The sequence below is a fragment of the Magnolia sinica genome, chromosome 13, assembly GCF_029962835.1.
Source record: "Magnolia sinica isolate HGM2019 chromosome 13, MsV1, whole genome shotgun sequence".
Lineage (NCBI taxonomy): Eukaryota > Viridiplantae > Streptophyta > Magnoliopsida > Magnoliales > Magnoliaceae > Magnolia > Magnolia sinica.
Genome location: NC_080585.1, coordinates 49,762,650 through 49,786,955, shown reverse-complemented (window position 1 = coordinate 49,786,955; position 24,306 = coordinate 49,762,650). Strand labels below are relative to the sequence as shown.

The window sequence follows — 24,306 nt, the reverse complement described above, 5'->3', positions numbered from 1 at the left end:
TGCTGTGACCCCAAAAAGGGTTTCAATGGTAGACATTTAATCTCCCACTGCGTTTTTTTTTTTTTTTTTCCAGTGTGGTCTACTTGATAGTTAGATCTATCTTATTTTTCATCTCAAGCCTTAAGACGAGCACGCCAAATGGATGGACGGTTTGGATATAACACATACCTCATGATCAGATCCACAGAACTTGTTGACGTTAATACACCAGATATATAGGTGGTGTGAGGTACACCAGCCAATCCGGTTCCGGTAGGAAGCGGATTGCTTACGGAGTTATTCAGTACCCTTAGTGTACTGAGTAAACACTGTGGGGTCCACCATTATTTATTTATTTTATCCACTCTGTTCATCCATTTTAATACATAATTTTATGGCTTTACCACAAAACGAAAGAATATAAAACGCTCAAGTGGATCATGTCACAGGAAACAATGTGATTGAAACTCTACCATTGAAAAATTCGTGGAGGCCACGAAAGCTTTTCCTCAAACTGATATTCGTGTTTTCGCTTCATCGAGGTCCGTTCAACCTTATGAACAGGTTGGATGACAAATAAACATAATCGTGGGCCCTAACAAGGTTTCAACGGTGGAAATCATTATTCCACACTGTTTCCCATGGTATTGTCCATTTGAGCTTTAGATTTACTTAAATTTTGGGATCAACCACTAAAATTAGCAAAAAAAATGGATAGAAGGTGTGGATAAATTACATACATTAACAGTGGGCCCAAATGAGTTGACTCACTACCATAAAAGCGTACTGAGTAGCTCAGTACGCAGTTCGATTTAAAGCCTCACCACTGGTCCGTGCTCTGTGGTCCCACCATGATGCATATGTTTAATCCATTACATTGGTCCATTTTTATAGATAATTTTATGATAACAGTCCAAAAATGAGATGGATCAAAATCTCAAGTGGACCACACAATGTTGATTGAACGTATACGGTCTACCATTAAAAACTTCTTGCGGGCTACAAAAGTTTTGGATCAAGCTAATATTTCTTTTTTCCCTTCACCCAGGTATTTAAGACCTAATTAACAGCTTGGATATCAAATAAACATTACAGTGGGCCCCAGGAGGTTTTAAATGGTGGACATTTAATGACTACTGTTTTCCCGTGGTGTGGTCCACCTGAGTTTTAGATCTACCTATTTTTTTTTGTATCAAGCTCTAAAATTATATTTAAAAATTAATGGACAGAATGGATACAACAAATGCATCATGGTGGGGCCCACGGAGCACCTGCACCGTCAAAACCCAAACCCCCGTTTAAAATGAAATCCCGTCCCCAATTTCGGTAAAAACCCGAAAATCCTCTCCTTCCCACCAAAATTTCTAGATTTTCAACCCGAAAATCCCTCCCTCATCCCAATTTTTTTTTAAAAAAACCTTTATTTTCCAATAAAATCTCAAGATTGTCATAGCCCGCAAGCCGATTTTTTCTTGAGAAGTTGCCAGAGGATTTTTCGACGGAAAAGCCGATTTTTTTGGGTTAAATCTTACCGGAAAGTTGCCGATCTGCACTCAACAGCCGTGAGGCTTTTGAAATTCGTATTTTCAACCAGATCCGGGTGAAAAACAAGTATTTTCTTGCGTTTTTTGTTTTTAATTTCGACGATTTTATCGCCGAAAACATCTCTTATTGGCTACAGTTCCCACCCTTCGAAAATATCGGCGACATTATCGACGATATCTGGCAGCGATTCGAATAAATGGGTTTTCGGTATCACTGAGCCAGCGATACCGATATTATCGGCGACAATTCGATATTGTCGTCGAGAATTTAAACACTGGTTACGAGATACGCGATAGAAAAATCCAGTGGGGGCAGAGTTTCATCTTCCATTCGTTCTTTCTTGCAATGGATCGACGATTAGGAATTGGTGGACCTCCCACTATCAGGTTCCAGATTCACTTGGTCGAATGGTAGGGCCACTCTGATACTTGCTAGGTTGGATCGTTTCCTTGTCTCGGTCGAGCAGGCAGAAGCCTTTCCTCTCGTATCTTAATCTCTCTTGCCGAGAGCCACCTCAGATGACAGCCCGCTAGTCCTTGATGCTGAGTACGATAATTGGGGGCCAAAGCCGTTTAGATTTAAGATCCCCTGGTTGAAGGTTTCCAGTCTATAATCAGGGATTGGTGGACAGGGTTCAATGTAAAAGGGTTCGCAAGTTACAGGCTAAGTACAAAGCTGAAAATGCTCAAGGAGAAGATCAAGGGGTGGAAAAGCAATAAGCTAAGGAAAAGGGACTCAGAAAGTTCCCAAATTCTAGCTGAATTGCAGTCGATTGATCGCTTTGCTGAAGATTCTCAGATGTCAGAAGAAACCCATCTCAGAAGAATTCACCTTACTCAAAGCTATGCAACCAGGGTGCTTGAGGATGAAGTATCTTGGTGACAAAAATCTTGGTCTAAATGGATTGAAGAAGGAGATAAAAATACTAAGTTTTTTCATAGTATTGCCAGCGCTCGGGCTAGAAGCAACAAAATTTGCAGTCTCGTGGTAAATGGGGTTCGAATAGAAGATAAGCACAGTATCTCGGAAGAGGCAGTTCAATTTTATTCTGATCTCCTCCACAGCGAAGGATGGCAGTGTCCCAAGTTAGATTTTTTGCATTTCAATCATATCTCTGAAGTGGAAGCCAGGGGGCAGCGTCCCAAGGATGGCAGCGTCCCAAGCGTCCCAAGTTAGATATTTTGCAGTTCGGTCTTGAAGTGCAGTTCTCGCCGAAAGAAGTAAAGGGGGTAGTGGATGCCCTGAGAGGAGACAAGGCTCCCGGTCCTGACGGATTCCCAATCACCTTCTTCCAAACGTTTTGGGAAGTGATAAAGGAAGATGTGATGGCATTCTTCTCAAAGTTTCACGCCAGAGGTCGTCTTTCGACAGCTCTAGAGGCATCCTTCATTGCTCTCATTCCTAAGTCTCCGGGAGCTGATTCACTGAAGGATTTTAGGCTGATCAGTCTTCTAGGCATTCCGTATAAGATTTTGGCTAAAGTCTTGGCGTCTCGTTTGAGAGGGGTTCTAGGCAAAACATTATATCAGAAAATCAGGATGCTTGAGGATGAAGTATCTTGGTGACAAAAATCTCGGTCTAAATGGATTGAAGAAGGAAATAAAAATACTAAGTTTTTTCACAGTATTGCCAGCGCTCGGGCTAGAAGCAACAAAATTCGCAGTCTCGTGGTAAATGGGGTTTGAATAGAAGATAAGCACAGTATCTCGTAAGAGGCAGTTCAATTTTATTCTGATCTCCTCCACAGCGAAGGATGGCAGCGTCCCAAGTGAGATTTTTTGCATTTCGATCATATCTCTGAAGTGGAAGCCAGGGGGCAGCGTCCCAAGGATGGCAGCGTCGCAAGTTAGATATTTTGCAGTTCGGTCTTAAAGTGCAGTTCTCGCTGTAAGAAGTAAAGGGGGTAGTGGATGCCCTGAGAGGAGACAAGGCTCCCAGTCCTGACGGATTCCCGATCACCTTCTTCCAAACGTTTTGGGAAGTGATAAAGGAAGATGTGATGGCATTCTTCTCAAAGTTTCACGCCAGAGGTCGTCTTTCGACAGCTCTAGGGGCATCCTTCATTGCTCTCATTCCTAAGTCTCCGGGAGCTGATTCGCTGAAGGATTTTAGGCTGATCAGTCTTCTAGGCAGTCCGTATAAGATTTTGGCTAAAGTCTTGACGTCTCATTTGAGAGGGGTTCTAGGCAACATTATATCAGAAAATCAAAGCGCATTTATTCTGGGAAGGCAAATCATCGATAACACTCTTATCGCCTACGAATGTTTGGACTCGAGTCATAAATCGGGATCTAAGGGTCTTCTTTGCAAGCTAGATATAGAGAAAGCTTATGATCATGTAGGTTGGGATTTTCTCCAATACATGTTGTATTGGATGGGCTTCAGGCCCAAGTGGAATGGATGGATTAGAGACTGCTTACGGTCTGCCTTCTTCTCGATCCTCTTCAATGGTTCCCCGAAAGGGTTCTTTAGCAGTTCGAGATGCCTTCAGCAAGGAGATCCGTTGTCTCCGTTTTTATTCCTATCCAGAATGTTGAGAAAAGGTCAAGAAGAAGGTATTATTAGTGGCTTCAGGGTTAAAGGTATGAATAATCTCATATCCCACATTCAATTTGCAGATGACACCCTCCTTTTTTGTGAGGCAGATTTTGATAAAATCAGCAACATGCGAACCATCATCAGATGTTTTGAGGCTACTTCGGGCCTTAAAGTCAATCTAGAAAAATCTAAGATGCTCGGTGTGAACGTAAAGGAGGATGAGCTTCATCAGTTTGCTGATTTCTTTGAATGCTCCATGGGAAAATTTCCGACCACCTTTGTAGGCCTCCCCCTATGTATTGGCAAGCCCCTTAAGCTCTTATGGGACAAAGTTATTGACAGGTTTGAAAGGTATTTAGCTAGATGGAAATGTAGATATTTGTCGCTTGGTGGTCGGCTCACGTTAATAAAATCAGCGCTTTCGAACTTGACCCTTGTATTTCATGTCCCTCTTCAAATGCCCGGTCTCGATCCTGTCGACGCTAGAGAGATTGAGAAGAGATTTTCTGTGGCATGGGAAAGAGGAGAAGAAAAAAATTCCACCTTGTTCAACGGAGACAACGGTGTATGAAGAGAAATTGAGGTCTGGTAACCTGTACCACGAGCCCACGATAAAACTCGGCCTCGTTTCCCCTCGCTGCCCCCGTTATCTCTCTATCATACACCCTTCTTCGGTAAATGGCGAATGGACTATAACTGTTGTTTTACACGATGCAACTGCAGTGGCTGGCTCAGGAGCTGGTGGAATGCTTAGTGCAATTCATGGTTTCAATATAGGGATTCCATATGTTCAGAAACATGTGAAGGGACCTAAGTGGCTGCAGTTGCTAATCGGGCTTCCTCCACTCTTGTTTTCTGCTGGTAGTGCCGCATTCGGAGCACTTCTAATGGTTGTAATTTAAAGCGCTTGGGAACTTCTGCAAATTCCTCTCAAGTTAAGGTGCAAGACATTACAAACCTTTTCAACAATTACAACAACGAGACGACGACAACAGTGACGACGACGATGGCGACTGCAAGATGACGACGATAGTGACGACGACAAAAGTGACGACGATGGCAACTACTGGTAAGGCAGATGAATGGACTCAGGTGGGAAGGAAAACACAAGACAATCGGAGGGGGAGCAACAAATACGACTCCCTCCCAACTCTGTTCGTCAAGGGATTCCCATCAGGCTGGTTTCCCCTCAATCTTGAAAGGGTTTTTGGGAGAGCAGGGGCAGTGATGGACGTCATCATGCCTAGAGACAAAGGCACAAGCCAGTATCGGGGCTTCACTCTTATCAGAATGAGCACGGAGGAAGAGCTCTCGCGAGCTGTATCAATGCCGCACGGCCAGAGTTTTGGGGTAGAGAAACTTTTGGTGCAACAAGCACGATTTGGGCTAGAGTGAAAGCAAACGAAAAGGAAATCTTCACCAATACAGGATACTAGGGCTGCAACTGAACCATACACCTCTGTCAACCCAACCACCTCTTTCCGCGATGTCTTGATAAATCCGACTAAACCCAGTCAAAAGTCATTATCCTAGCCAGATTCTAACACAGAGCAGGTGGATATTCACCCAAAGTTATGTAAGGAGTCTCCCTGCCCTATTCGGATTAGCAACGAAGACGTGCTAAGAGCAAAAGACGCACTGAAGGATACAGCGGTGATATTAACTCAAGAGAATGCAACCATCCCTCAGATACGCGAATGGATCGATGAATGTACAAGAATTAGCGCAGGCTCACTAACCCTGCGTCCAATCGGCTACAATGAGATTTGGGTGAAAGGCGAACCAGACATAAATCTCGACCCCCTGATCATGGCGGGGGTGATCCACAGGGAGGGTCTTGTTAGGGGAGTGGTTTCCTGGAATGAATTTTCCTTGTTCGGTATGGAGGACATATGGATTCTCATATGGGGAGTCCCGATGGAGTTGTGGAACGAGGATTTCTTCATCGCAGCCGCATCTGCTTTGGGCTCCTTTATTGAATTAAATCTGAAAATGAAGCAGGGTATGGAGATGGGCGTGATCAGTGTCCAAATCAGCAGAAGGAAAGGCTCTCCCCTCCCTAATCTCATTTCAGTTCATGTGGAAGACAGAGTAATTGAGCTTTCGGTCCAAAAGGAAAATACATCTCATCCCCTTCCGCGATGAGGTGATTTATGGCGTAGCAGAGAGCTTCCTCAGCCTTCGGCTCCGACCATAAACACTGCTGGAGATAGTGAAGACACCGGTATTAGGTGCTCCAGCGGACCACCATCCATTTTTCGAGAAGTAGGTGTAAGCATTAATTGCAGCAACAGAAGAACGCCAGAGTCTCATACACGTGGTGGCCGTTGTTACTCGCTTCCATCTCGAGACGCTGTATATGTCAGAGTGTTGGGACTTAGAGGGCCATGCGGCCGAATGGCAGGTGATCATTGGTCCACCGATCGGATTTCGAGCAACGAGACGGGGACTCGTGCTGGTTCGGAAATTACTGAAGTCGATCGGGGTGATCCAACGCCTACATGTGCTGATCGTCTGATTCAACCAATGGTGTTTAGAACGCCAGGTCCCTCACAGGAAGGCGTTTTGGGTCCCTTAGATCAACACCATCCATCTATTCCCTTGATGGGTGGCGGATTGGCCTATCCTTGCCTCGGATACGACCCTCCTTTAAACCCCGGCTCGGAGAGTATGTCAGGTGCGGAGGATGGGTTGGATTTCACTACGTCAGGTCGGAAGATCGTTGCTGGACCCGATCCTATGCTTGACCTGAACCGGACTCCGGCCCTTTGCATGAATCCAGATAACTCCTTTTCTCTGTCGAAATCCCTGGGCGCCCAAGCGTCGTTTCACTTCTGACGATCACTCGACGGACGAATGCAACGGTTTCTTTAGGGATACAGGGCGGGAAGATATGCTCGGGAACCTGCAACTCGTCCCTTTCGATGCTCTATCTGAAGCTCAGACGCTTGATTACGACTCTTCCTCATTCCTGCAATCCCCCACATCCTCAACGAATTCCCACCCCGAGCATCTTTCTTCCCAGTAGGTTTCAGAACTCAACCTTCTTTCTCTTTTTCAAGATTCGTCAGGCGCAGAGGTGATAATAGCGGAGCCGCTCCAAATCCGAAACGGGAACGCCGCAGTTAAATTGTTAGAGGAAGACCAACGAGCTGCCCTAGTCAAGAAGATTCATAGGAAGAAGTGGATTCGTGATGCGATGGGGCACAATGGGAGGCTTCTCGGTCTGTCGTTCGGTGACTGTCCGGAAGATTTTCTCGCCCTCTTCCAGTGTGTTGAAAATAGAGGTAGACTTCTGGACCCTAACAGAACTCCTCAAAATCAAACCCCAGGGACAAGTAGGAATAAGGAGCTGAATCGGAAAGGAACTTCCCCAGAAATCATAGCTGATATTAGGCCTGAAGAAGGATCAAAGGGTTTGCGGGGAAGAGTAGTTCTCCCGTGAAGATGGTCTCTTGGAATGTTCGGGGTGTGGGGTCGAAGCAAAAAAAGAGACTCATCAAGACCTCCTGTAGCAGAAGCAACCCTCAGATCATTTGCCTCCAGGAGACCAAAGTAGAAGTCTTTGATGACCGGTTGATGAGAACGCTTTGGAAGGTATCGGACGCCAAATGGGTGGCTAAAGCAGCATCGGGTTGTTCAGGGGGTATTATTATCGCTTGGAGATCTGCTTTCTGGTCTCTAGTGAAGAGTGTAATAGGTGATTTTTCGATTTCAGTTATTCTGTCAAACAATGTCTCGGCAACGAATTTCCTCATCTACTCAGTTTACGGCCCCACCAACAATGATCTAAGGGACGTCTTCTGGGAAGAACTGACCACTGTCCGCCAAAGTTTTGATGGTCTTATATGTTTCGTTGGTGACTTCAACACCACTAGGTTTGCGAACGAGAAGTCGTCGGGGCTTAAGATGAAGCCCCACATGGCAGCCTTCTCCGCTTGGATTGACAACAACGGTTTGGTCAACCTTCCTTTAATCGGTTCTTGCAACACCTGGACGAACGGGAGACTCTCCCCAACCATGTCCAGGCTGGATCGTTTTATCCTTTCTCCCGATTGGCTGGATCTTATGCCTTCCTCCTCTCAGTCTGTCCTTACCAGGACTACTTCAGACCACTGGCCTCTTCTTCTTTCTACTGAGGAGGTAGACTGGGGTCCAAAGCCTTTTCGTTTTGATATTTCCTGGATGCATCGTGCAGGGTTCAAAGCTATGGTGGTAGAGTGGTGGAAGGACCTTCAGGCTCAAGGATTTGCAGGCTTCAGACTGTGTTCCAAACTAAAAATGCTAGAAGAAAAACTCAGATAGCGGCACAAGGAGGAAAGAATGCAATCGGAAGTGGAGATGGACTTAATATTGTCGGAAATTCAACAGATTGACAGCCATGCAGAAAGCATCCCAATGTCAAAGGAATCCCTAGGAAAGAGAATTCATCTTAATCAACAGCTATCAGCCAAAGCTTTTCAACACGAAATCTCCTAGAAACAAAAAGCTCATGCAAAATGGATCAAGGAAGGTGACAAGAACACGAAGTACTTCCATAGCATCGCTGGTATGCACGCTAGGGTCAATCGCGTCAACAGCATAATGATAAATGGCAATTGATCTAAGGATAGAGAGATGATCTGAGGATAGAGAGATTATCTCTCGGGAAGCCATCTCCTATTTTCAAGGTCTCCTCCATAATGATGGCTGGTCCAAACCGCGGCTGGATAACCTCTCCTTCCAGTCTATAAGTGAAACAGATGCAGCAGCTTTGGAGATGCCATTCTCAATAGAAGAGGTTAAAGAGGCTGTGTTTGCCTTAGGGGGAGACAAAGCGCCCGGACCTGATGGTTATCCGATTCAATTTTTTCAAGTCTTCTGGGACCTTCTTCAGGATGAGGTGATGGACTTTCTCAAGGAATTTTATGTCAGGGGGAGAATTTCAACTAACATTTGTGTGACCTTCATCGCGCTGGTGCCTAAGTTCTCGGGTGCTTCAGAATTCAAAGACCAGACCCATCAGCCTCATTGGAAGCCTTTATAAAATCTTGGCTAAGATCCTAGCTAACCGTCTTCAGAAAGTTATAGGATCAATCATCAGTCCCATTCAGTGCGCTTTCATCCCAGGAAGACAGATAATCGACGGTTCCCTCATTGCAAATGAATGCCTCCATTCCGGTTATCGATTGAAGAAGAAATATATTTTCTGCAAATTGGACATGGAGAAGGCTTACGATCACGTCTATTGGGATTTCCTTCTATACATGCTCAAGTGTATGGGTTTCGGTGAATTATGGAGGAAATGGATCAAGGAATGCATCAGTTCAGCGCGGTTCTCTGTTCTTCTGAACGGAACGCCGAAAGGCTTCTTCAAGAGCTCACGCAGCCTAAGACAAGGAGACCCTCTATCTCCTTTTCTTTTTCTAATTATTGCCGAAGCCTTATCTTCGATGCTTCTTAAAGGCCATTTGGAAGGTATACTCAGGGGTGTCCAGATGCAAGGGTTACTTGATCCAATCTCTCATGTGCAGTTCGCGGATGATATCCTAATATTCTCTGAGGCCAGCACTGAAATTGTCTCAAATCTGTGCACAATTATTAGATGCTTTGAAGCAGTTATAGGGCTGAAGGTAAACATGTTCAAATCCATAATTTATGGAGTCAACATGGACAATGAGGAGGTTAGCGATATGGCTGATTTTATGGGGTGCTCCTCGAGATCTCTTCCTGCTACTTTCGTAGGCCTCCCTCTATGCATCGGCCGGCCAAAAATATGGCAATGGGAAAAGGTCATACAGAGATTCCATCATCACCTGACCACGTGGAAGTGTCGTTACCTAACTATCGGTGGTCGGCTCACGCTCATCACAGTAGCTCTATCCAATCTTCCAACCTACTTCATGTCTTTGTTTCGCTGCCCTGCTAAGGTCCTTAAAATCATAGACTCCCTCAGGCGTAATTTCCTCTGGCGAGGCAAGGAAGACAGGAAGAGTTTCAACTTGATGGAGTGGAGAAAAGTGTGCATGCCGATTAAGGACGGGGGTGCTGGCATAAAGGATTTAAAAACGATGAATCGGGCCCTCCTAGGGAAATGGATTTGGAGACTTGGGGCGGAAAAGAATAGTTTATGGAACAAAATTATCAAAGGAAAATATGGGAGTTCGGAAGGAGGTTGGTGGACTTCGAAGTCTTCCTTGTATAGGGCGTCTGCCATTTGGAAAGGCATCTATCGCCTGAAAGAAGAGGTTCTTCAAAGAATAGGTTTTGTCCTTGGTAAAGGTGATTGCATTCACCTCTGGACGGATACTTGGCTTGGAGACACCCCTCTGAAAGACAAGCTCCCATCCATTTTCCATCTTGCTGTGAAGAAAAATAGCTTTATTGTTGATAATTATTCTATCGTGGCAAATAGAGTGGTTTGGAATAATCAATGCCGTAGGAATTTGGAGAACTGGGAAATCAGCGAATTGGTTGAGCTTTTGGACTACGTTCAGTATGCTCTGCCGAATCAGATGTTAAAGGACAGTCTAATGTGGAAAGCGGACAAATCCTCAGTCTTCACGGTCAGATCTCTCTACAACCAGCTCTCTCTCAGTCACGGTAGTTCCTTCGTCGCAGGGTTTTCATTTCCTTTGGAAGTATGACGCCCCTCCAAAATTAATCGTTTTTGGTTGGTTGGCTGCGAACAGGAAAATCCTTACTATTGATAACCTCGGAAGAAAAGGCATGGCTTTAACCAATGCTTGTATCTATTGTTTGAAAGTGGAAGAATCTATGGACCATCTGTTGATCCACTGCCCGTTTGCTCGTTCCATTTGGTCAGACATCATCTCAAGCTTTAAGATCAGTTGGTGTTTCCCGAGGGATGTAGAAGCGCTTTTAAAGGCTTGGCATGGCGTTAGAATAGGCAAGCTGTCGTCTGGCCTTTGGCGGATGGCAATCATGGCAATATGGTGGGTAGTCTGGACATAACGAAATAACTGTTGTTTTTGCAATGAGTCGAAGTCCTCTCACATAGTAGCTTCCTTCGTTAAGTGTATGATCGCGGAATGGGTATCCCATATGGATGGGTTTGATGTTGATATAGCCTTCCTTCAGGCTTAGCTTTTGTTTTCTGCTTTTTCTGCTATCTCAGTAGTGCCCTCTGTTTTGTCAGTTCTCTCTTTTTTCTTTCTTAATATAAGTTATCTTTCAAAAAAAATAAAAATAAAAATGAAAGGAGGTGTGCAATCATGTGAAATTAGGAGCAGGGGTCAGAGATCTGAAACAAATGAATTGGGCCCTCCTGGGTAAATGGACCTGGAGGTTAGGGACTGAAAATGGGACTCTTTGGAATACGTTAATCAAGTGCAAATATGGTAGTTCAGCGGGAGGATGGTGGACCAAAGACTCCTCAGCTTATCGTGCTTCTTCTCTTTGGAAAGATGTCTTATCTATCAAAAAAGAGGTGCATAAAGGAATCGGATTTGTTATAGGGAAGGGAGAAAACATTTGGTTCTGGGAAGACATTTGGATGGGAGACGTGGCCCTAAAAGATGGTTTCCCTAATATTTTTTGCCTAGCTTCTAATCCCATTACTTCGGTAGCCGACTGTTATTCCACTAGCGGGGACGAAATAATCTGGAATCCCATTTGCCGTAGAAATCTGCTAGATAGGGAGATTGAAGAATATGCAGCTCTTCTAGGGTGTATCAGCAGTTCTAATCTAGATCTGTCTGGAGAAGACAGGCCTGTTTGGAGATTCGACAATCTAGGAAAGTTCTCCACCTCATCCTTATACGGCTCTCTCAGTAGTATTCCCTCCCCCTCGGTTGACTCAATGACTCATCATGTGTGGAAGTACAAAGTCCCCCCAAAGATAGCGGTTTTCAGGTGGCTGGTGGGTAAGAAGAAGGTCCTGACAGTAGACAATTTGAGAAAGAGGGGAATGATAATCACAAATGTCTGCTTGTGTTGCTTGGCTAATGAAGAATTAGTTGATCACCTTTTCATTCAATGTCTCTTCTTCAAACGGGTTTGGATGGCAACCTTACAGTGGTTCGGTCTTTCATGGGTATTTCCTGACTCGACGAACCGGTTACTTAAAGCATGGCATGGCCCTTCCCTCGGGAAGGAAAAGACTATAGTTTGGAGAATGGCCCTCCTGTTCGTTTGGTGGGCAATATGGGAAGAAAGGAATGGGAGGTGCTTCAATGATATCTCTAACACGTCGGAATCTGTCCGATGTAGAGTTCAACATTATTTAGCTGAGTGGGCCTCTATCTGTGTTAACTTAGATGGTTGTAATTTTCTTTCTTTAGGAGGGTGATCGTCCTGCTACCTCATCGGCCTGATCGCCTCCCTTCTGTTTGCTGTTTTCCTTTTTTCTTCTTAATAAAGAATCAGTTATCTCTCAAAAAAAATAAAAATAAATAAATAAATAAATAAAATTGATGTAAGTCGAGCTGGGCCCAAGCCCCCTCAACTGTTCCATCAACAAGGAGGCCCAAGCTTCCTAATTATGCAGCTTGCTATGCAATCATAAATTAGTCAAATCTTCTTAAAATGCATTCTTATCTCTTAGGCATCTCTTTATTACTTATCTATTTTTGTAATAAGTCATTGGTTGTCAACGACATTAAGAATCTTCCTTATTTGTACGTCTCAAAGCTTATTTAAGAGCCTAGGATGAGTAGTATCAAGGCACCTTGGAAATGAATGAAAGTTTCTAGTGATTGTTTTGCTTTGCCCGTGATTCTTGTGCTTGGTTGAAGGTGTCTATGTTCAAATTGGATTTGGACCAGATTTTGAGGTTGCAAGTGGAGGTGGCGATGGGTTTGGTGGTTGTTGGGTTGCTGGCTACTGGATTTGGAGATGGGTTGGAGTTGTGTAGTGATGAGAGATGAAGCTGGTGGCTTTCCAGTAGATTTGATTGATGGTGAAGATGGTAGTGATGGGCATTCCAGGTTGCAATGGCAGTGACGGTGGGTTAACTTTCAATAGTGATGGGTTCGGATCGACTTGATTTCTGATTCAATAGAGCCAAGGGTGACGAATTATGGAAGGCCAATGTCCGATGGAATTGGAGCGTAGGTGGATCTTGGCCTGACGCCAGTGGGTTTCCAGACGGATTGGTTGCAGAGGTGGCATCCGACAATATGAAATAGTAATCCAGGAATGGTGGTGTTGATCTGCATGAAGCTGGTGCCCTTTGGTGGTGAGTTTGCAAAGGGAGGTGGTCATGCAATGGCCAAGATTAATAGCATTGCAATGGGTGACGAATGGTTAGGAGTGGTGGTGATTCAGTGGCAGGCCAGCAATGAATGAAGGGGCTAATGGGTTTGGGTTCCCTGGCCAGATTGGTGGATCAGAGGCAAGATCAGATGGGTGATGCAGAACAGTGGGTAGATGAAGCAGGTGGCGGGTCTAATCGTAGATGTACTGTTAAAACTGATCTACTGGAGGTCAAAGACGGTGGACGGTGCAGAAAATGATGGATGTAGATGTAGCCTATGATGGATAGCACAACAACCATCCACCATGGTGAGGATCGAGATCGAAAGGTGTGAGGATCATATAGGATGGGCTGATGGATGTGCAGGACATGGATCATATAGGCACCGGGGCTCTGATACCATGATAGGTTTAGAGACTGCATGGTGGAAATCTTGAGTTGTGTATTCATTGATAATGATCCATATATATACAAGAGAGATTATATCTTATCAAATCTTAAGAGATAGTCCAGAGATACATCCGATTTATACTAATCTACCCTAACAATGATCTTAGTACTCAGCTGAGCATATTCATCATTTCCACATTCAAATTCTGCTCCAATAATATATTGGTGAAGCTGATGCTTGATTTTCGCAGATGATTGAGTGGAACTAAAAAGTGAAGAGCACAACAGTTTTCTGCAGAACGTTGTTGTTTATGTGTAACTTCCATTGTTTGAGACTCTTCCTGTCGTACTTTGCTTGTCTACCATCAGCAGATCATTGATCGGGATGTGAGTCTAAACTCGAAAGGTTGCTGAGCATATTCATCATAACCACTCTCAAGTTCTGGCCTATGATGGCGAAACTGATGCTTGATTTACATGGACTGATCGAGTGAAACTAAATGTTGAAGGGCATAACAGCTGCAGGCCGTTGTTTTTTGTGGTAACGTCCATTGTTTGAGACTTTTACAGTCATATTTTGCTCGTCTTCCATCTATCAGTCACTGATTGGATGTGAATCAAAACTTGAAAGGTTGATTTCTTAGTCGAACATGAATTCTCCAACTTTTTTTTTTTTCATTTGCTGAATGTGATTTTATTTTATTGGAAAACATGAGCGAATGGCTTATTTTACATTTGGTGCATATAATATGCGGTTTCATAATTTATGAGGTTCGTGTTGATTAGGTGGGCTTAGTGGACATGAAAGTATTTTGCTTGCATTCTTTAGTTGAGAAATCTGGGGGCTGCCATTTTTTTATTATTTAATTCCTTTGACTGTCATTTCTCTAGCTATGTGCATGAATCGATCTTGCTTGCTAGTAAATAATCATTGCTTGCGTTTACAGCTGCTGATATTATACTGTGGAGAAACAAGCAGATATCAGCTGGCATACTAATCAGTGCGACTACTATTTGGCTTCTCTTTGAATGGCTTGGCTATCACTTGCTGACTTTTGTTTGCCATGCTCTGATGCTTTCTTTGGGGATATTGTTCTGCTGGTCCGGGGCCTCTAGCGCCATAAATAAGTAATCTTCCCCCTTTTTGTTTAATATTTGATTATTACTTTGAATTACTTCATTTGTTTCCTGCAAGTAAAATTTTGAACAAAATCTCACAAGGGGGATATCTGGGAAAGGTGCCCCTTGAAACAGAAAGAGAGCTCTATTTGAAATGACATTGGGGTTTGTTGTTTTGGATGGCTTTTGTTTATGGAAACCTTGCAGAAAAGTAGATGTCTCTGTTGTCGTTCTATGTTGAGAAAATATGTTCTCATGGGCCACTTTGGCAAAAATTGCGGGTGGTTGAGTTACTTTCATATTTGACATTTGGAATTGTAACATTCTAGCACTTCTAAGAATGACTTTTTTATGCATACAATATAAGAAAGAACATGAGGAAAAGGGCCTGGACATGGACATCTTTTTCATTAGTGGTTTTTCCATGCATCCAACAACCCCTCTGGGCAAAATGGTCCAGGCAGATTTTCTGCTCCCCATTGATTGTTATGGAACATTTTGTGGGTCATTGGTTCAACTCTTGTTTCTCTTTATTTAGTGTTGATCTCTGAAATTTTCTTTCTGAAACTCTAGGGCTCCTCCAAAATTTCCCGAGGTTGTCTTACCTGAAGACCTGTTTGTGAGCATTGCACTGTCATTAAGATTTGAAATTAACCGAGCTTTTGCAACTTTTCGCAATGTGGCTGCTGGAAGGGACTTGAAGAAACTTCTTATGGTAACATTTTTTAAGGTGTAGGCCAGTTTTGGTTAAATTTCTGGGAGGAATAAGGAGGTTTCAAATGCAGCAGTGCCAGCCCTGATGCTGCTTGTCTTGTAGGAGGAAACTCGGCAAAACCTATACCTGAATTTCGCGTGTCAGTTCTGTTTTGTGAGATTTCCTCCTGCAAGTAGTCCTGGCAATGGGGAGGCCTCTGGCCTGGATTTTGATCTGGTCGGGCCGGGCTGGTCCCATTGCCACCTCCACCTGCAAAGACAACAAGCGATCCCCAATGGGTTTTGTGGGCACCACCAAATCCCCCCCTCCCCCTTCTAAATGATGGTAAAATCCGATGTTCAGGTGGTGACAGGCTTGTGGATTCTCTCTGTAGTCGGCAGCTGGTTCACATTCTTGACCCTCTTCTATTTAGGTCAGCTTCCCACTTTCTTTCTTCCAACTTGCAACATGTGATCTGTTACTTATATGTACTGCCCATGACTTCTTAATGCTTGATTTCTTGTCACCTTTTATTTGCACTATTTTGTTTTTGTTTGATGGATGAATTTTGGTTCACCTTTTATTTGCACTATTTGCACTAGAATTTGTGGCTTGTGTTATTGTAATATAGGGCCTTTGACTCAGCAAATGTAGCCTTAGCTGCAATGTCACTTCTGAACCTGATTACGTTGTGTAATAATCATCATGATCTGTGTGAGTTGTGAGATATGTAAACAGTGCCTCTGAGAACTACAAGTTACAGTGCTCCTAGTGGCAGCATGCCACTTTGACCTTCTGTTTTTTTTTTTTTTTTTTTTTTTTTGTACATTTGCCACTTCAACTGTTCAATCCATCAATCTAGAATTTCCACAACCCAGGTGGGCCACACCATGTGGTGCAATGGGAAGGGAACACTAACCAGAGATTTGTGTGTGGCCCATTATTGTATCTTCTATCCAACCTGTTCATCAGGTGGGACTCACCAGGATGAAGGGACAACCCAAAGATTAGCTTGACTCAAAACTCAGGCAGGTCACACCACTGAATTTAGAAGTTTCAGGCATTATTATACATTGTTCTGTGTGATTTTGACCCACGTGAGTTTGGTATGGCGCTGATTGTTTTTTATCGTTTTTTTTTTTTTTTTTTTTGAAAAACAGGCCCCTCACAGGCATAGTTGTTTTCCGAAAAGAAGATGCAACTCACCTGTCTAAGCTCGAACCCTAGATCTCTGTCAGAAAAGCAGATGATTAACCACTCTGCTAATAGCAGAGTTGCTGTTAGATCTACTTTTTTTTTTTTTTTTTTAAAAAAAATTAATTTTATTTTATTAATGCATCAGATTTCCAGGGCGAAATGGGCCAAAGGATCTGGCCTATTCAACTGGAGTTTTGGACCCAACCGCCCACAAAAACAGGTTGAGGTCCTGTCTGAGTTTCTAAACATTGGTTGGCACCCATGAAGGTGGTGACGACCATCAGTGGGCATGATTTTCTAGCCATAACCACCCAGCTGTTGGAGCAACCAGACAGATGGTTTGGATACTCCAACCATGTGGACAATCCCCTGTTGTGATTAGTGCTTCATATGATGTTTCTAGCTTATCAGATGCAAGTACATGCAGCTTGTTAGTATATATCTCCCATCACTTTTCTCCTTGTGTGTGCAGTGTTTGTGATTCTGCACACGGTACCAGTCCTCTATGAGAAGCATGAGGACCTCGTCGATACCTTTGCTAAGAAGGCGATGGTTGAAATCAACAAGCAGTATGCAGTGTTGGACGCCAAGGTGCTCCGGAAGCTCCCAATGGGGCCATTCAAGGTCAAGAAGCAGCATTGAGAGATGCAACCAAAAGATTAAAAAAGTAGAATAGGTACTCGTTTTCAAAGATTTCACTAGCTGGCTTTTTAAAAAAAAAAAAATTTTTTTTTTTTAAATTTTATTTTTATGCAACAAAGAATATCCTGTATGTTTGCATTTTTTTTTTTTTATTATTTGCAACAAAGAATATCCTCTATGTTTGCATTTTTTGTTTTTCCTGTTTCTGGTTAGAGTTTTAAGTTTACTAGAAAGGCATGGGTTGAGGAGGATATCCTGAGCCCAGGGTTGTTCAGGGACAACTATGCAAAAGGCGGGCCTTGTTTTAGAGGCGCTATTTGCAAAAGATGGACCTCGTGTTAGAGGTGGGTGTTAATGAAGTGTTGAATTGCTCAGGGAAGTGTTTTGATTTTCAGTTAGAATGAGACTCTGTGAGATCAACTCAAGCGTCTGAAAGTGATGGTGAAAAAACATGGGAGTGTGGAAAACATAGTTTTTTGATATGGACGTGGTTGATTTTGGCCTTTTTCATTGGCCCAGTAACTGCTGGAATATGTTTTCTTTTTCCCTTTAAAATTTTTTTTTTTTAATTTTTTTTTTTTAAATTTCATTATATATAACCCATTGGTTTTGTTTAATTCTAAATCCGTACCAATGATTCAACTAATGAGAGCTCTAGTGTCTGCCTGGTGGACCACAGCCAAACAAAGAAAAAAAAAAAAAAAAAAAAAAGAGAGGAGAAAACCCATTGCATGCAGTCCTCATGTCGTGTTGTGTCGTGTCGTGTCTGGTTATTGGATGAGGATGTTGCTTGGTTGACCGTTAAGACAACTAGTGCTCAGATTTCGTGGGAACTCTCACTCTTTTACCAGAGAAGCTGTGTATGTGGGTTGGTTGCCCTGGAAGTTGTTGACAATGAGTTCAGTGACAAAAACTAGAATGGTTGAACTGATACCGATCATCAGGTAGGTCCTACCTCTGATGGGCCAGCCAACCATAGAAAATGTCGATGGAATGTGGGGTCTAGCATGTTTATTTGTCATCTACCGTCGTCAGTTGAGCTCTTAAGTGAATTGATGTATGTTTTTAGGCGTGACTGTACATTGATCCTCCTGCTGTCTCACTGAGTTGTACCCAATTCACGGTTTTCACAGGTTGGGTCCACACAAGTATCACTCAAATCCTCCTCAAGCCCACACCAAAAGAAGAGGGAAAATTCAAGAGGTGGACCAATCATCTTAGTCTAGGGCCCACACCCTAGTTTGTTCAAGAGAAGAAAAGATTGTCGCCATCGCCACCAACTCTCTCTGTGCTCAATGCTCATTGCCCCCCATTGTATCCCTGTAGTATTAGGTAATTTGGGTTGTTCTAAAGGATCAAAAATTGCTTTTGCGTGTCGTATTATTCGCAACCAATATCGACTTACGTATCAGGTGATATCCCGATATGTGTCGGTCTGGGACGATAGTTCATCTCCAAGTTTCTAAAGACCCACAGATCTAACGGTTGAGATTTGATATTGAACAAAAGACTAGTTACATATCGCTTTAGTTTAACTTAAGATGGCAAGTTGTGACTAACGTACGCTTAACTATGTTTGTGGACACGTGTGAGATTGGAGCTTTTTGTTAGGTGGGCCACAATATCTCCTGGCCCCAAGATCTGGCGGGCTACATTGTACATCACAAATGGATAGCTACGTAAATTTTTTATTTTTTATTTTAAAAAGAAGTTACCCCAGGACATAAACTGGCTAATTTTGAGCCAGGAGATCTCATCAGCGAGGCCCATATGGTAGGAAGCACAGATCTTGCAGATGTGTGCCACGTTGGCACGTGTTTCAGTTTATATGAGCAGTCAGGCTTCATATGTTGATTAAGGGACTCCACCAGAGCATTGCTGGCCACATTTGCAACTTGCAGTGCATTTAGTTGCATTTCTGCAAGTAGAGTTTCCAATCAATGTCGTGCACATCTGGACCGTCAATTCTATCAAGCCCACACAGTTCATGAACCGCGAACAATTGCTCTGTTCACGTAATTCTTATCATCCATCTATGGACTGAAAGAAAGAAAGGCCATTATTCACGTGTATGGTGACCCATCAAGAGCGGATTTAATCAGGCCGACCATCCGGATCAATTGATTGGTTTCTCACGTGTGAAAACGCAGGTCAATGCATTGTTTGTACGAGAGCATTTCACGTGTAGAGAAGATTTTGGACATTCGTATCCTTTGACCACATAATTCAAGACATGCAGATTCTTCTCGTGGTTGAAACGTAGCTGTTGTTGAAATCCCTTGCATACGAAAGTGGAAAGATTATTAGTTTTGGGGGTGAGTATGGTGAGGATGCTCCTTTCATGGATCTATTATTCTTTGATGCCCGGGCCCCGTTTTCTTGATCACTGATTGCTGTAAGTACATGGTCGAGGGTCGAAAATGAGAGGTAGAGTAATATGTAGATGTGGGACCAACGAATTAGCCATTTGACTAAGCCTATAGAGAGATCAATGTGGAAAATTTTCACTGTCGCAAGTGTGAGAGATCCAATCCGCTCATTATGCATTTTATATTAACTGGTGCGCTCATCTCGTTTACTGGCCATGTAGAGTGAGTATGGAGAGTTGTTTGATTTCATCATACGCCCAACCCAATATCCACATCATGCATAGCTATCCTTATCTACTAGACATGACTGTGAAGAACCCTGCAAGTTACGCCTCACAGTGTATTTTACGGTACTTCACTCTCTAAAGATGGAGCCCCTAAAAAAAGTCTCCCAATCTTATCTTAATTATATTTATTTCATATATGTACCATAGGCATTTTCCATCTAATGGCCATTAATGACCATATGGTCCCACCTGGCCTGTTGGAGGAATTTTCACCATTGATATAAGGTGAAGGTCTCATGTCCTATCAGGAGGATTACCTTGTGCAAAAATCAGCTACATCTACTCATCAAGTGGACTGATTACATATATTTGTAGTTTGCTATTTATCAATTGCTAGACATTGGTTTTTATGTTGTGGTCCACCTAATTATTATATGGAGCTGATTATTATTATTATTATTATTATTTTGCATTAGGTGATCCCCATGGTGGGGCCAACAAATTAAAAGTGATGGATGTTGTACTTAATATGTTGGAAGTCATCTGCTGCGTGGACTGTAACTTGTCGTCCAACTGGCTGGTCTTTGAGACCTCTTGTGGTAGCAGGGAATATTATTATAAGATTATTTGCTCTATGGTCATTGTGCATAGAGATTTTCAAACACTTGTCACCCTTATTACACCTTTTCTTTCTGCCCATGATGAGATCCAGACCATTCACAGTATACATCCTACTATGAAAAAATCCCATTGTTCAGGGATCTTCACCATCCATATAAATTATGGTTAGAAAAACAAATGGTCCATGTTTCAACACCATTTTGTGGGCAGTGAATCTTGAAGAACATCATTTTCGAAAAACAAATGGTCCATGTTTCAACACCATTTTGTGGGCAATGAATCTTGTACAACATCACTTTCCCTTATGGCTTACCCATGGTGGGTCCTATTAGGTGGATGGCCTGGATCACGATTAAATTTTGTTTGGTTGATACACCGCGGAAAATTGGAAAATGTTTTTTCCACTGGAAAAGCGAATTGCTTCCGGATAAGACACGTCTTTTTTCTTAAGGTCCTGCGTGCAGCAATCACGAAAGGACCTACTCAAGGACTCAGTTAGTATAGTTTGGAACTCTAGCAAATTCGTTAAATGGTCAAACTCAGTGACTCAAACATTGTTCGAGTCACTCAGCATGCTGTTGAATAAACTTAAAAGGAAAAAATGTTTAGAGAGATCAGATCATATTCTAATTGAATCTGTTGAACTTGGATGATTCCGAACATAGAGGGTCCAATTTATATAGCATCTGGGGTGTGGACTATTGCCAGGTGGTCATCAATGGTTCAAAACATTTATGAAATGTTTCTAACTGTTGGTACTAAATTCTAAATGTTTCAGATCATTAGATCAATGATCTTACCATTTGATCACCAAGGGTCATCCGTTTTCGGACTATTTTGGCTATTAAGGTTACTAGCCATTCTAAAAAACGGTCGATGGTTTTGGATCTATTGATCTGACTATTTCTAACAGCCTATAAAACTCAGACCACTTCGCACCCCTCTCTTGCACCACGATCGCACCATCTCGTGATGGTTTACGAGGGAGCGATCACCACTTTGCAACATGATGTGCACGTGAGAAGTGCAAAGTGCGCCATCTAGCGCCACTACACTACAACCACACTGCTCATGCCCACATCCGAGTACGCGGGCGTGCATGCGTGTGTTCCAGTGCTACGCATTGGAGCACGTAAATCGAAGATCTCTATCTCTATATCTCGAAGTAAGTATACTCCACAGTCATAGACTTATAAACCAAAAGTTTTCTCCCACTCTATCCGACGATGTGGGACTAAACAGAAAAATAACATTTCTTCTTTTTTTTTTCAAATTCATTTTAGTGGGAAACAAATTGTTTTAAAAAAAATTATTTATTTTTAATCCAAAATTTTAACAATCTCTCACTTGGCTTTAAAATAAATAGTAGAAAATTTTTTCAAAGATAAAAGACAACTCTTATGCATAGTTAAAGATATCTTTACAATTTGAATATTTTCTTAGTGTAAGTATTTTAAAGTTTTGTCAAAATCATTGGCAGCCACTGCTTTGAATCAGTTATTCCTTAATAATATAATCGAATATACTACACACATAATAGCATTCACGTCATATAATTTCTTGTATATTACTTGCTTAACACTTTTAATGGCTATGTGCTTATCCTGTTTCACAACGATCGCGAGAAAAAACTCTAACTCTTATTAGAAGCGACATCACTTCTACATTTATATAGGTAAAATCCTTCTAGTGTTTCCGTTACTATTTAAAACATTTGTCTTATAGACTGAATTTCATTAAGAGTTCTAAAACTTGACTCTTTACTTGTAATGACAAACACTCTTCATCTTGGCTGAGGTTATTTACAATTTTAGTTCTGAAGCTTTCCACTTATTAATTATTTATTTTACCCATTGAACCTGAACTTTAAAGATTTTCTAATTTTGGGTTAGGTTTCCATCACTGGTGAAACTTTGGTTGAAGAGTTTCAACCCTATCACTCTAGACGTCGTCTTTACAACCTCTCTTGTTAGAGGTTTAGTAAAAGGATAAGTCAAGTTATTACTTAATTTCACAAATGAGATTGCAATGATTTCATCTTAAATCAACTGTTTTACATAATCATGTCTTAGACTTATATGTTAAGACTTTCCATTATATGTACTGCTATAAGCTCTAGTTAGAGTGGTTTCATTGTCATAATGAAATGAAACATCCGATATATAATTTGCACATAATTGAATGTAACGGCCTGAAATCGAGGGTTGAGCAGATGCTCAACTCCCGAGTTCCAACGCATCACTTATGCAACTTAGATAATGATGATTAAATTTTGTTCATATTTATGCATTAAACATGAGAGTATACCAAATCAACATATCATACTCCAGAGGCGATTAAATTAAGCAAGCGAAAGACTAATAGATATATAAAGTGTGCAAGTGGATATAAACCCCAGAGTATGATCATGTCACCAGGCTGAATAATTACAAGTATAGTTCCAAAATATACAAATGATAAAGTGTAATGTCATCTAATCCATATCTCTGTAGCCCTGGTGACGCAACTCCAGGTCTACATACACCCGCCAGAGAGTTGCAGGTAGGAAAACTCCTCATCGTCGCAGAAGGCCGACTCCAACTCGTAAGCCTCGCCATCATCTGAAATTACAACAGAGTCTGGTTGGTGTTTTAAAACACCGTCCCAGAGTGGGAGTGAGTGATCAACTCAGTGGAGCTATAAGGCAAAGGTTAACATGTTATCAATTCAGTCAAGCAATAATGATAAAGCAATACAATAAGCATTCCTAAGTACTCTGGTTAATGCAAGGATGATATGTATTAATAATGCATGCCCTCGCCTGTACTCCCTTTGCAACATCATCTCACGGTCGCGCATGCTAAACTCCTATTGTGCTCAACACCCACGCCAAAGGCACATGCAATGAGGTGCATGGTCGTGTTAGCCAAGTTCTTACTTAGACTTATTCATACAGCAGGTTTGGGAAGCTAAGGTACCTCTCTTTATATCATTTACCCAAACAATGATCCATCTAGGGTCGTCAATCCTAGTTAATCACATACAATATGCAAGTTCGCAAGTTTACACTATAGGTTGCTACGGGAGGCTCATCACCTCAGCGTAGGCTTAATTCACACTCGAGGTCACTACGAGGAGCTCATCACCTGATCGTAGGCCTATTTTATACTCGAGGTCACTATGGGAAAGGCTCGTCACCTTAGCGTAAGCCGATAGTTCGAATACAGTGTTTCATACCATCGTATTCAGCTCACGAGTTTGGTTTGCTCACTGGACACTACGGGGAGGTTCGTCACCCCAGCATAGGCCGAAAGCTTGACCCAATGTCCCATACCACCATGCCCGGCTCATGAGTCTTAGAGGATCATGGTACCAAGGTTAAACAGGTTTTTCAATAGTAAGTGGTACCTTAGATTCAAACAGTAGCGTCCATACATGGTGAACATACATTAGGCCAATCGGGTTACTTGACAAGCTCGACTGGTACAAGCGTATGTTGAATTAATCGATACGGAGCGTACATGCACTCCTTGTGGCCTAACCACTGTCATAATCATCTTACAACACAAATTCATCAAACGTATCCATCGTGGCGAAACTAGTTCGACCACTGATCATAAACCATTATCGATTGCCTGGACTACGTATTAATCCCAATCGTACTCAAACATAATAGGCATTCATATGTGATAGTCCAAGCAGCATGTGACAACCAATTTAAACATAAATCTCATTTGAGCCTTTCAACAAACACATAGTGCACATGTTATTATACATAGGCATTTCATCTATAAATCACATAATAGTAAG

The 24,306-nt window shown here is 42.4% G+C and overlaps 1 protein-coding gene across 1 annotated transcript in view; it reads left to right on the top strand.

Moving 5' to 3' along the window:
- The window catches only part of LOC131223755 (reticulon-like protein B5), a 36,537-nt gene extending 19,173 nt beyond the window's left edge, over positions 1-17,364 (top strand). The window contains exons 3-6 of the mRNA XM_058219255.1: positions 14,596-14,776; positions 15,341-15,482; positions 15,825-15,894; positions 17,131-17,364. Coding sequence (XP_058075238.1) covers positions 14,596-14,776; positions 15,341-15,482; positions 15,825-15,894; positions 17,131-17,300 — 563 coding nt within the window. The 3' untranslated portion in view covers positions 17,301-17,364. The remainder of the gene's footprint in view (positions 1-14,595; positions 14,777-15,340; positions 15,483-15,824; positions 15,895-17,130) is intronic.
- The last annotated feature ends 6,942 nt before the right edge of the window (positions 17,365-24,306 follow it).